The 13214-nt window shown below is 42.2% G+C and overlaps 2 protein-coding genes and 1 non-coding gene across 6 annotated transcripts in view; 1 reads left to right on the top strand and 2 right to left on the bottom strand.

The window, feature by feature from the left end:
- The window catches only part of PGBD1 (piggyBac transposable element derived 1), a 34331-nt gene that overhangs the window by 21027 nt on the left and 90 nt on the right, over positions 1 to 13214 (bottom strand). The gene's annotated exons all lie outside the window — the stretch shown is intronic.
- ZSCAN26 (zinc finger and SCAN domain containing 26) lies at positions 1583 to 13206 on the bottom strand. 4 transcript variants are annotated; one of them, XM_055407151.2, is made up of 5 exons: positions 9587 to 13206; positions 9447 to 9479; positions 7502 to 7982; positions 6933 to 7050; positions 1583 to 3469 (listed from the first exon to the last, which is right to left on the bottom strand). In XM_055407151.2, the coding sequence occupies exons 1-5, from the start codon at positions 9589 to 9591 to the stop codon at positions 2568 to 2570; spliced, it is 1539 nt and encodes a 512-aa protein (XP_055263126.2). In that variant the 5' UTR covers positions 9592 to 13206; the 3' UTR covers positions 1583 to 2567. The 4 variants fall into 4 exon arrangements, with proteins under 4 accessions (XP_055263126.2, XP_055263127.2, XP_055263124.2 ...); XM_055407152.2 differs by having other exon boundaries at positions 9105 to 13206; XM_055407149.2 differs by having other exon boundaries at positions 1584 to 3469; positions 7502 to 9479; positions 9587 to 13205.
- On the top strand, positions 10227 to 10290 carry LOC129543941 (U7 small nuclear RNA). The gene has a single exon (XR_008683392.1). It is a non-coding gene; the product is annotated as a U7 small nuclear RNA (small nuclear RNA).

A 13214-nucleotide genomic window follows, 5' to 3' on the forward strand; every position in this document is an offset into this window, starting at 1 on the left:
TCTCAAGGCAAGAATACTGAAGTGATTTGCCATGCCCTTTTCTAGTGGGTCATGTTTTGTCAGAACTCTCCACCATGACCCATCTGTCTTGGGTGGCCCTAACACGGCATGGCTCATAGTTCCAGTGAATTAGACAAGGCTGTGATCCAAGTGATCAGTATGGTTAGTTTTCTGTAATCGTGGTTTCCATTCTCTCTGCCCTCTGAGGGATAAGGATAAGAGGCTTGTGGAAGCTTCAGTCAATCCTAAAGGAAATCAGTACTGAATATTCACTGGAAGGACTGATTCTGAAGTTGAAGCTCCAAAACTGTGGCCGCCTGATGCAAAGAACTGACTTATTGGGAAAAAAAAAACAAAACAAAACCCTGATGCTGGAAAGGATTGAAGGCAGGAGAAGGGGGCAACAGAGGATGAGATGATTGGATGGCATCACCGACTTGACGGACATGAATTTGAGCAAGCTCCGGGAGTTGGTGATGGACAGGGAAGCCTGGGGTGCCATAGCCCATGGGGTCACAGAGTTGGACATGACAGAGCAACTGAACTGAAGGGTATATAATTCTTCATACTTTGAATCTTTTCATTATCATCGCTCTTTAATGAGAATAAAGATATTTCAGGTTACTTCCTTAACTGAGCAGAATCAAATAGATCTAAACTATGATTTAGAGCTAAATATTTAGGCATTAACCTCAGCACATCCCTCAAAACTCTTGGAAAACTCCCTGGTATCAATTTTACTAAAGAAAGCAGAATAAAAGATACATGCCTTATGGTTTCTTAAGCAAAGGAGTATGACTGACTTTCCATAAAATTCAATTTCTTGAAAAATTACAGCTGCTTCTCCTGCAGATATGGTCCTTCTCCAAAAAACGGCATTAACTGTTACTTCTGGTCAGCTTGCACCAAGTCAGATCACAGTGGGAAGTGGATCAAAGACTCCTAAGTGCCTATTTCAACCTTCATTCTTCCCTTTACTGTTAGTGACAGAAGCCTGATTTTCAGCTGAACACTCTGAAACCCAGAATAAGATATACTTTCCAGTTTCCCTTTCTTTAGTTTTGGCCTATGATATATGTGCTGAAGTGATTTATGGGAAAGCTGCTTAAAAGGAGCTGACTGACAGGCAGGCATCTCTGTCCTGCCTTCTGTCCGCATTTTGTATGTGATAGCTGGAGCTTCAGCAGCCATCAAGGATCATCATATGATGACTTTAAGGAATGATGGCATGAAAGGCAAAGGCTGGGGCCCCTAGTGATGTCAGAGAACCACCTTCCATGCCTGGACTGCTGTCTCTGACCTTTTCTATTTAAAGAAAAACTTTATAATGTTATTCCCACTTTTTGTGTTTAAATTATATGCAGCTGAACAAAACCGTAGCAAAACCTGAGGGCTCACCAGTCTTCCCACTCACATGACAGATTAAGAAGTCTTTTCCAGACAGCAGTACCCCAAGCAGCTGCCATCAATCAGTAAGTGATGTTTATCATCCTGGTAACACATTTAGAAGTCAGACTCCCCTAAGCTTACTAGTCTTCACCATTACCATGACATTTTGGCATTCACAATGTGACGATCATGATCTCTTCCAAGCTGATTTTATTACTTGACTTTCAAAATTCCAGAACAAACAGCATTTTAAAATTACATTATCAGTATTAAAGGAAAAAAATCCAATTTCTTTCCCCAGACAATGATCAAAGTTGCTATGTAGCAGCCACTATACTAACACTGAAGTTATCAAGTAAGGTAGTTGCTACTTGGATTAATTCAGCCTGGTTCATTCAAATAACTTACCAAATCTCTTCCATAGTCTAAATAAAACTTTAGTTTCTAATTTGAATCAGTGAAGTATATACGGCAGGGATAGGGCTGGGAAATGGTAAAATTAGATCATCATTGCTTTCCAAAATGTTTCTGCTGATTGGGGTGGGGATGGGGTAGTAAAATCAGTGGGGAAAAATGTTCAACATTAATAACCTGCACTTTAAGATACCTTTGAGGGACTTCCCTGGCAGTCCGGTGGAACTCTGCACTCCCAATGCAGGGGGCATGGGTTTGATCCCTGGTCGGAGAACTAAGATCCCATGTGCTATGCAATGCAGCAAAAAAAAAAAAAAAAAAAAAAATTTAAAAGGTACCTTTCAGTGTGGTATTCCAAAGGCTTTTTTTTTTTTTTTGTATAGGAGACTGTTGCTGCAGCATGTGCAAAAATATCAACCCTCTCTTCTGCTTAAGCCTATAAATCTATACATACTTGACTCATTGATAACTTCAAGCCCTTGATCATGAGGCTCTCTGCTACTTGGAGACACATAACTACACATTTACCATGTTAAAGGCTCTGAGAAGTCCTGCAGTGAAGAATGCTTTTTCCTTTGATCCCACAGTACCATCTAGTGTCAAAATATTGTGGCCCAAACCTGACTACAAGGAAAATAAGAGTGCAGGCAGAAAGCCTTCAACTTGGCCCCCGAGTTCTCTGCCAGAATTGGCTAAATGACTTTTCCTGAAGTGCTGATTATTAACGTACTGTCTCTGATGGTCCATAAGGAGAGGACACTTCATCAAGCCAATCTGTCTTTGTGGTGATATCTCTGATGTTGAAAAAGACCGGACCTCTGCCTGAAGGCTTCTCCACATTCATTACACTTGTACGGTTTTTCCTCGTTGTGGATTCTCACATGCTGAGCGAGATGTGAGTTTAATCGGAAGGCTTTCTGGCAAATAGTACACTTGAAAGGTTTTTCTCCAGTGTGAATCCTGTGGTGTCGAATAAGGTCTGAGGTCAAACTGAAGGCTTTCCCACACTCGTTACACTGGTGGCTTTTGGAGTGGCTGTGGATTCTCTGATGGTGGGTGAGGAGAAGGGCCTGACTAAAGGTTTTCCCACACTCTTTGCACTGACAGGGCTCCTCCTGACTGTGAATTCTCTGGTGTCGATTAAGGTGGGAGCTGCGCCGAAAGTTCTTTCCACAGTGGATACATAGATAAGGTTTCTCTCCAGTATGGATTCTGAGATGTTCCAAAAGGCCTGCATTCTGGCTAAAGACTTTTCCACACTCCTTGCACTGATAAGGCTTCTCACCAAGATGGATTTTCTGATGTCTGATAAGGTGTGAACTTCTCTGAAAGGCTTTGCCACATTCATGACACTGATGACCTTTTTCTCTAGAGCAGATTTTCTGATGTCCAGGAAGACTAGAACTCTGACACACTTCAGCTTCACAGAGCTTTTCTTTCATGTGTGAACTTTCATGCTTAATCAGGTCTGAGTGCTGGATAAACCCCTGCCCGCATTCTGAGCATTTATAGTCAGTCTTCTCCTCGGGTTTGGCCTGTTGCCTTTCCAAGTTAGAGTCCTCATAATGAACCTCCATGGGTTCAGACGGTTTCCCAGATGATTCCACTCTTCCACAGGAGTCTGTCTCTACAACCAGCTTCCCATTCTCAATCCTTTTCTCCTTACCTGAAACATTAAGTATATAACACAAATTACTTGTTTTTTGGTGCTCAGGAAAAGGAATGTGCAATTAGGAGGATAAAACTGAATCAAGCCACGTGTGCAAAATGGAAATATGGATGTTTGTGTTTGCATAGAACATACATGGAATGATACATAAGAAAATGTTTCCCAGTGGCTGCTTTGGGAGGATTATGGTGAAAGATGACTTATTTTAAATGATTGGAAGTTAATCATGTGATACATATGCATATATACATACAGAGAGAAGTTAGCAAGCAAGTAAGCAGTCATAAAGGACAGGGCTCTATGTTCTTTTTTTTTTTTAATCTGCTTATGGTTTCAGTGAAGAAAATACTGAACATTTTCCTGCCTTCACTCCTTCCTTCCTAAACCCATCCTAAATGCCAATCATTACTGTAGGCACTGAGGTTATCAAGTAGGATAAAAACTTATTTATTTTTTATGAACTTTTTAAAGGAGAGACAGAATTATAAACAAGTAGTGGGAAAATAACGTAAAGTTTGTGCCAGGCATAGCAGCAACACAGAAGAAAAAAATAATTGTTACAATTTTATCTTTGAGAACTTTTTGCTAATCTAGTTTTCTATAAATTACCATGAAAATCAACCACCAGACAAAACCAGGAAATAAGAACATATTATACAACTTAAGTATTTGAATAATTTATAATGGCTATATTACTTAAAAAAACTTCAGTTCATTTAGGCAAAATGATGAGATCACTGGTCTCAAAACTGAAGAAAAAGCATATAGAATTGCAGGGTCTGAAAAGAACATACAACTGGAAGTATTTAAAAGTGAGATTAAACAAATAAGGACCTACTGTATAGCACAGGGAACTCTACTCTGTAATGGCCTGTGTGGGAAAAGAATCCAAAAAAGAATAGACATATGAATATGCATAACATTCACCAAACTGTATACCTGAGACTAACATGACATTGTAAATCAACTAGACACCAATAAAAAATTTTTAAGTGTGGATATATATATCTGACTCACTGTGCTGTACAGCTGATGGCTGTATGTTCTTGATAATGGTCTGCCATGTGGAAATTAGAAAGCTAGGTCAATTAAATACCCAGGGCAAATAAGAGAAAGGAATAGCACCAGAAATGAAGAAATGAACTGGAAATGAAGACATGCAGACATGGTGCCACTTTTATCACTGATTAGCTGTGTTTCTTAGGTGATTTAAATCCTCTGGCCTCAAGGTCCTCACCAATAAATCAAAAAAACATTGGGCCACAAGACCTTGAGGGTAACGTGAAGTCCACAAAAATGTCTTAGCCTTTCCTGATCTCCTTGGACAGCACTAACTGCCTTCCTGTGTGGTTCAGTAGATCCATTATAGTTCATTGCTTTAATAATTTGCTTATAGATGTGGCACAGGAGAGATAATAAACAATGTTTGCTGAATAAAAACTTAGCTCAGACACCAGGGAGAGGGTGAGAGGGAATAGCAGATAGAGGCATGAAGTCCAGGAGCATGAATGGGATGGAAAGCAGAATGAGAGTTAAAGGAAAATAGGAGAGGGAGAGACAGAGTCTAGGCAGCACTAATAACAACAAATGAAGCTTTCTCTGTGAGAGCAAGATAAAGACAGCAAGCAGAACATTTCAAGAGTGAGAGTAAATGAGAAAGTGAAAATGAAGGGTAGGGGAGGAGGTATCAGAGAAAGTAAAATCACACGTTGGGGACGCAGAGTAGAAACATCAGAAACCTGATTGGGTGTAAAGACCTTTGGCAGGAGGATGAACAGCCCCGATGGGGAGGGAGTGAGAGAACAGTCTTTTCAGTGAGGACAGAATGACACACACAACTAAAAGGGAATGCAGAGGTCTCCAAAACTGAAAAACAACCTGAACTTTTGAGGGTAAAATAACATTTTTCAACAGATCTAGAAGGTAAGGAACAATTTCAAGAATCTACTGTTGCTAAATCTACTTTTTGTATTTAAAATATATACCCATCATTGATTACATGGCATAAATTCATTTCTGCAAGGAAGTTTAGAAAAAAGTAGGCCTCTCTCTTTTGGCTACTTTACTCAGAAAGCTTCCAGAAGAGGAATTTTGAAGTTGACTCAGAAACTGTGCAGGGGAACCAGGTAGTAAGTAAAAGAAGGCTTTACAATTGAAATCAGCCATTCATCAAATAGATATATACTGAAGGTCTACTCTAGGCAAGGGATGGTAGCAGACTCAGGAGACAAAACAAAGCCCTGTCCTTTGGGTCTGGCAGGAGGAAAAGAGAAGTAAACCAGCAATTCTAATATAATATGATCAGTTCTATGGTACCTTTAGCAGCAGAGGTGGGGAAACTGATTTAGACTTGGGGGGATTTAGGAAGGACAGAGAAAGTGATATCTGAGCTAGCTGTGAAGGAGGAGCAGGAATTAGCCAGGGAGAGTGAGGAAAAAGTATTCCAGATAGACAAGATGGGAAATGGACTCAGAATGAGGAGAAACACACGTGACAGCTCATGGAACCAAGGATGACTAATTGTCCCAGTGTGTCTGGGAATGAGGGGTTTCCCAGCACATGAAACAGTTGGAATGAAAAGTCTCCAGCAAACTGAAGCAAGCTGGTTATGTCAGGGAACATGAGGCTGCAAAGTCCACAAGTGCCAGAACATGCCAAGTGAGGCTTCTGTTAAGAGGTATTGGGAGTGACTGAAGGTGATGGGTTGTTTCTTATTTTATTGAAGGTCTTCAAGGAGGGGAGCAACAGTAATGAATTTGTATTTAAACGGTAGAGAATGAACAAGAGGTAATTTAACTTTAGCGGAAGCACCAAGATGACAGATGGTAAAACAAAAAAGAGAAACAGGGCTTGTAACAGACTGGAAAGAGGAGAAGAAGAATGAAAAGGATAAATATTAGAAAGATTTCAGAGTCTAGAGCAAAAAAAAAAAAAAAAGAAAATCCAGACAACATTTAGAAATAAAAAGCAGTAATCATTTACAATAACTGGAAGGTGGTAAGAAAAAAATAAGTAGTGAATCATGTGGCTGGAATTCTTTCTTGGGAGAGAAACAAGCACTCCTTTTTAATTCACACCCCCGCTCCCCAGTAACGGGGAGAAGAGGAAGGTAAAGGTTCACACAGGAGAAGGATTCAGTTTTAATTAAACAGAAAAAAACCAAACTAGAAACACTCAAAAAGAGAAACAAGGGTTAGGGAAAAAGGAAACGTCTGGGGTGATGGAAACTTTTCTGTCTTGATTGTGGTGATGATTAGACAACTGTAATTATTTCATGTTTGTGAAAACTCATTGGCCCGTACACTTACAAAGAGTGAATTTTACTGCATGTAAACTAACCTCAATAAACCTGACTCAAAACAAAAACAAAAAAAGCAAAATGCTAAGGGTGCTGAGCAAGGGCTCTGGGCAGAACCACAAAGCCCACCACATCTCACATGCAAAGATGCAGTCTTCTTACCCTTCTCTCTCTCGGGCTGTGGAACGTCACCTTCAGGTTGGACCTGCCGCTCCGGCACGGCTTTTCCAGGGGCTGTCTCCTCCATGAGCACTTCCTGTTTCTTTGCCTGGTTTGGGTCCTAGGGATGATTGGGTACACGTGGGTTTAGGAAGAAACTGCTTTCACACATTGGAGAGGGAAACGGCAACCCACTCCAGTGTTCTTGCCTGGAGAATCCCAGGGACGGGGGAGCCTGGTGGGCTGCTGTCTATGGGGTCACAGAGTCAGACACGACTGAAGCGACTTACCAGCAGCAGCAGCAGCTATTCAGAAAAACACTTCAATGCTTAGAAAAGGAAGTGAAGAGAAACCACAGAAGGGCAAAGAAGAGGCTGGAGAACCTGGAGCACATTCAGTTTCCTCCCAGCAGAGGCAGGGTGGCTGAGGTAAGAGCTTCAGCAAAAAACAACCAGACTGCAAAGAAACTGAACCCAAGTTGAGCAGTTCTCCCACTGCTGAAGTCATGGCCACGGCTCTGGCTCAGCGTGTCAACTCCTGCTTTCTTGCAAAAGGGCACACCTGACCCTTACCTCCTGTTGTCCTGTTCCTCCCAGCTCCGGCTGCAAATCCTCCAGGAAAACCACCACGTCTTCCCCACTCTCCGGGTGATGCTCCCGCAACCGGGCCTGGAGCTCCTCGGGCAGGATGGTCAGGAACTGCTCCAGCACCAGCAGCTCCAGGATCTGCTCCTTGGTGTGGGTCTCAGGCTGTAGCCATTGTCGGCAGAGCTCCCGGAGCCGGCTCAGCGCCTCTCGAGGTCCTGTGGTCTCTTCATAGCGCAACTGCCTGAACTGCTTGCACAAGGGCTCCTGCCCGAAGCCTGTGCCGTTTCCCTGCAGCCTGACTCCCTGTTCCCGAGCAGAGAGGTGATCCTCTTTCACCACCCGAAGCCCCTCCTTCTTCAGGTTCACAGGAGCCAGGGAAGGAACAGTTCCCCATGCAGTCGCCATCCGCACCTCAGACTGCTCTATTTTGGGCAACTTTCTTTTGACTGCCTCCTCAGGGATACCCCTGAAAATGTAATAACAAGAATCACAGAAACAGTAGCAATAGTAGCAGTAATGATAATAACTGCAATAGCAATACTCCTTTGTTGGATTTATATATTTCCAGTAATTACTATCCATTTCTTCTCTCTCTCTGAAACAACCATACGCAATGAGAAGACAGCTTTACAGAAGATCGCCAGCTAACAGCATAAATAACAGATCTGAAAAATCACCATTCTGTAGCCCTTGATGAAATAACTGATTCAGTCAAGGACCACAAATAGGTGAAATCACTGGGTAAAAAGGAGTAAGGGGGAAGGATAATCTCAGCTTCAAAGAATCACCACACTGATTGCTTACGAATTACAAAGGGAAGAATGGTGCTATCCAGCAGTCAAATGAAACCAAGTCACATGACCTTGCGCCTTAATCACTTATGCAGCATTTTTACCAGACTTGTTCATCATGAATCTAATAATGAGGAAACTTTCAGATAAACCCAGATTGTCCAGAATGCAGCTTATCTACAAGAGATATGCACTTTTCAAAACATCAATTTCATGAAAATAGTGAGTGTAGGAAAGGTATTTCTCTAGATTAAAAAGATACAGCAAAACCTAACAAGTGAAATTTGCTCTTGAGTAAAAAAAAAAAAACCAACGAATGTTTTGAAGAATTTAGAAATCTGAATAATATATAGGCAAACCAAATGGAGCCCAAAGGCTGTATTTGTACCTAAAGTTTTACTGGAAGCAGGGACTGAACCCGAGTCCCCAACATTGAAGGCAGCCTTTACCCACTGAGCCAAAAGGGAAGATTGATTTTTTTTCTTACTGGAATACAGCCAAACCCATTTGGTAGATAGTGCTTACATCTGCTGTCAGAAATACACTAGCAGGACTGAGGACTTAACAATGGGGCACTGATTCCTGCTCAGTCAAAAATCCAAAAATCCGTATGCTACTTACTATCTCTGCTGCAAAAACAAAGGAACTGATAGGTGAGCAAGGGTAGGAAGCTAAAACAGCTTCAACAGGATCAGGACTCAAACTCTAGTTCTTTTGACTCCACATGATTTCTAACCAAACACAAACTTTCCCCCACTTAAAGATCTGTAAAATGAAAATACATGTACTATACGTACTAAAAAAACCCACGTATAAGTGGACCAGTGTAGTTCAAACCCTTTTGTTCAAGGGTCAGCTGGAGTTACCACAGAGACTGTACTGCCTACAAAGCTCAGCTATTCTGGCCCTTCACAGAAGAAGTGTGTAGATCTGAGAGTCTCCTCGGGTGGGATACAGTTTTGTGGTCATGTTAAGGGAACAGCCTTATTCTCAGGAGACGATACTAAAACTAATTTTCAAACGTTGCAAGGAGAGGGGAGTCTGCGGAGAGAGGGAGAGAGAAAAAAACACAAACGTAGCAGGAAGCTGACAAGAGCTGCTATACAAGGGCTATATAGTATGGCCCATACTATTCTTACAACTTTTCAGTAGATTTGACAATTCTCCAGATCCTGAGAGGGAGAAAAAAAGACACAAAATGAATAAAACTGTTTGTATTTCATTCATTAAAGCCAATATCAGAATTAACTAAAAGGACATAAGGATATTCACAACTTACCTCATTTATTGTCCAGGTGCCACACTCTTTTAGTTGCTGGAGATACAGAGATGAAAGAACCTCTGGCCTCTATAGCTCTCTGCCCCACAAGAAATCAAGTAAATAAGCAATTACAGTTGAATGTATTAAGTGCCACAGTGAAGGCAGACACAGAATGCTAGCAGAGCTCAGTGGTAAGACACTTAATCCCTATTAGCAGGTCAGAAAAGGCCTCCTGAAGTTGAGCCCTTCTGACCGTTAAAAGACATGTGAAAGTCAGACAAGAAAATACAGAAAGGGTTTTCCAGACAGAGAAAAATCTGAGCACAGAGCTGTTAGAAAACCTCACATGTTCAGGGTAGTTGCTAGTTATGGCTGGGAAAAGGTTAGGTGGTGCTGGAACCTGGGAAACACCTACGTGTAAGGAAGAGAAGTAAGAAGGAACAACCAGAAAGGTAGAAAAACAGACAGTAGAATCCAGGAGACAAGGGGATCTGTTTTATAGGTGTGGAGTGGTGGAAAGAGCCTGAGCCTCAGACTGGCCTGGCTTCCAATCCAACTCTGCCACTACGCTGTTTACTCATGTGTAAAATGAAGATAATACCTAACTCAGAGACATGTCTTAAGGTAAATGAGATAATATATAATTATAAAGACTAATAACTAAATACAGCTCTTTTAGAATTTGTTTAGCAAGTTTTCTGGTCAGCACTGGAACCACCCCACCTCCCCCCAAGAAGAATAGTAACTGATTTCTAACTGGAATCTAAAGAGGCAGTCTCAAGAGTAAAAGGTTTCAGTAACATGAGTTCACCTACAACTTGACATATGCACTTATTTTAAAAAGGGGCTTCCCTGGTGGTCCAGTGATTAAGAATCCACCTGCTCTGGGAAGATCCCACATGTCATGAGGCAATTAGGCCCATGCTCCATAATGACGGAGCCCTCACCCGAGAGACCGTGTTCCACAACCAGAAGCCACCGCAATGAGAAGCCAGGGCATCTGAACTAGACATTAGTCCTCACTCACTGCAACCAGAGAAAGCCTTGCACGGAGCAATGAAGACTCATCCACAGCCAAAAATTAAAACCAAAACAGACAGAAAACCCCAAAACTTTCCACGTCTCCTTGTCCATAACTATATTAAGCTCAGCAGCGTCCGACCCTTTGCAACCCTATGGGGTGTAGCCTGCCAGGCTTCTCTGTCCATAGGATTTTCCAGGCAAGAATACTGGAGCTGGCTGCCACGTCCTCCCTCCAGAGGATCTTCCTGACCCAGGAATCAAACCCATGTCTCTTGCATCTCCTCTACTGCAGGTGAATTCTTTACTGCTGAATCATCTAGGGAGCTCATAACTATATTAGTATTTCTAAAAAACATACAAACAAAAACAAAGTCAGTGACTTCCCTGACAGTCCAGCAGCCAAGACTCTTTGCAACAAATGCAGGGGTCCTGAGTTCAATCCCTGGTCGGAGAACTAGATCCCACATGCCACATCTAGAAGATCCAGCATGTCACAACTAAGACCCAGCACAGCCAAATAAATTTTATTTAAATATTATTTTAAAAAAACAGAGGTCACTGCCACCTCTATAAAGGCAATTCTGGTCATTGGATAGGGAGAACAGTCACTCAGCCACAGGAAAATTAGAAAAATGGCACAAGTAAGCAAAAATTACTCTTTAAAAAAACAGGACATTGAAAGGAAAAAGAGAAATAGGACCTAAGCTAGGAGAGGGTAACATAGAGGACAGATATGTTTGTAAGTTCAATTACCATCTTTATGCCAACGATTTCCTTATTTTTCTGCCTAGACCTCTCAAGAGTGACAGGTTTCTCTTCTGGCTGTCCAGTTCCTGGACACCTTACAGAAGCCTATCAAACGCAACATGTCAAAATGAACTCAGAGAGGCTTCCTGGTGGCTCAGTGGGTAAGAATCCGCCTGCCAATGCAGGAGACATGGGTTCAATCCCTGGTCTGGGAAGATCCCACATGCCTCGGAGCAACTAAGCCTGTGTCCCACAACTGTTGAGCCTGTGCTCTGGGCCCAGGAACGGCAACTATTGAGCCCAAAAGCTGCACTACTGAAGCCCATGTGCCTTTGAGCCTGTGCTCCATAACAAGAGAAACCACCTCAATGAGAAGCCCATGCACTGCAAAGTACCCCTCACACCCAGCAATGAAGACCCAGCACAACCTTAAAAAAAAAAAAACAACATAACTCAGAGAATTACACCATCAGTCTTTTGAACAGGCTCTTGGTATGTGGGGACTCTTGATTTTGATGACTCTTGAGTGACTCTAGAGATAAGTGAAATAGTATCTGCCAATTGTTGGCACACACTTCTGAATTAGTATGAATAAGGCTCACTCCCTTAGTGTCTGTGCCCAGTTAGGTTCCAAATTCAGTTCGCTGTTATTCAGAATCACTCCCAGCTGATACTTATTTGTCTAAACAGGATTTAAAGCCAAAACACCAATCCTGCTGCAGCTGACCCTTGATCAACAGGAGAGTGAACTACATGGGCCCACTCATACATGGATTCCTTTTTTTTCAAATAGGCCAAATCTGCAATGTGGCCCTGTGAGTAGAGAGAGCTGACTGTAAAGTTATACTTGGATTTCTGACTTCACTATGGGCTGCTAACCAGTGCTGTTCAAGAGCCAACTGTATTCTTAAAAGAAGTGAAAAAACATCCATGAACATAATGATTGTTAGTCAGAAAATAGCTTGGTATTATGATGGTGAATTTTATTTGACAACTTGACTGCACCACCGAGTACCCAGATATTTGGCCCAACATTACAGTGGGTGTTACTGTGAGGGTGTTTTCGGATGAGATTAACATTTAAAAGAGTCGACTGAGTAAAGCAGATAGCTTTCATTAATGCAAGTGGACTTCATTCAATCGGGTGAAAGCCAGAATAGAACAAAAAGGCTGACTTTCCCCCAGTAAGAGAATTCACCTGACAGCATTCAAGCTGAGAAATCAGCTTTTTTCCTGCCTTCGAGTCACCTGATTCCAGTCTTGCCCCCCTCCAGTCTGTTCTCATCTTGAGTTCCCAGCTGTAGACACTAAGGTGTTTTTCCTTTGCTCAAAACCTTCGAAATACTCTTTCCACATCAAGAAATGAACAAATTCCTAACACAATACCCACTTTTTCTACAGGCCTCCTCCCACCCCCATCTCTCTGACAGCATTTTCTACACACTTTCCCCTTGTTCACTGTGCTCCAAGCACCCTGGGCTCCCAGCTACTCCTCGAGTATGATAAGCAAGCTCCTGCTTTAGTGCCTTTGCATTTGCTGTTGTCCCTTACTCAAAAATTCGTGATCGCAAAGGCCACGTAGGTTTTTTAAACCTCCCTAGGGCTTTTGCTCAAAAGTCACCTTCTAAGGCTTAACTTTTATATATTTAAAATTGAGCTCAATGAATATATATATACACATGCAGAAGATTGTGTCTCTATAACAAGAACCACAGCATCTTTCGTCTCCTAGGCCCCAAGACTGACATCTGTCCTCGCCCGCTCAGAGTCCACACGTCTCCTTCATTGGGTAAGGCTTCTCCGCACCCCCAAGGAATCAGCTGCTCCCCAGCCCACGGGCCGCAGTTACTCCCCAAACTGGAGTACAGTCACCACT

The sequence above is a fragment of the Moschus berezovskii genome, chromosome 23 (assembly GCF_049115385.1).
Source record: "Moschus berezovskii isolate FMDL1 chromosome 23, NW_MosBer_1.0, whole genome shotgun sequence".
Lineage (NCBI taxonomy): Eukaryota > Metazoa > Chordata > Mammalia > Artiodactyla > Moschidae > Moschus > Moschus berezovskii.

Excerpts from the sequence above, each read along its gene's own strand:
- ZSCAN26 (XM_055407149.2), bottom strand. The coding sequence starts at position 8,098 with ATGGATAGTAATTACTGGAAATATATAAATCCAACAAAGGAGTATTGC. Across the intron at positions 7,051-7,501 it reads GAGGAACAGGACAACAGGAG|GACCCAAACCAGGCAAAGAA; the intron begins GTAAGGGTCAGG and ends AATCATCCCTAG. Across the intron at positions 3,470-6,932 it reads ACAGCCCGAGAGAGAGAAGG|GTAAGGAGAAAAGGATTGAG; the intron begins GTAAGAAGACTG and ends TTAATGTTTCAG.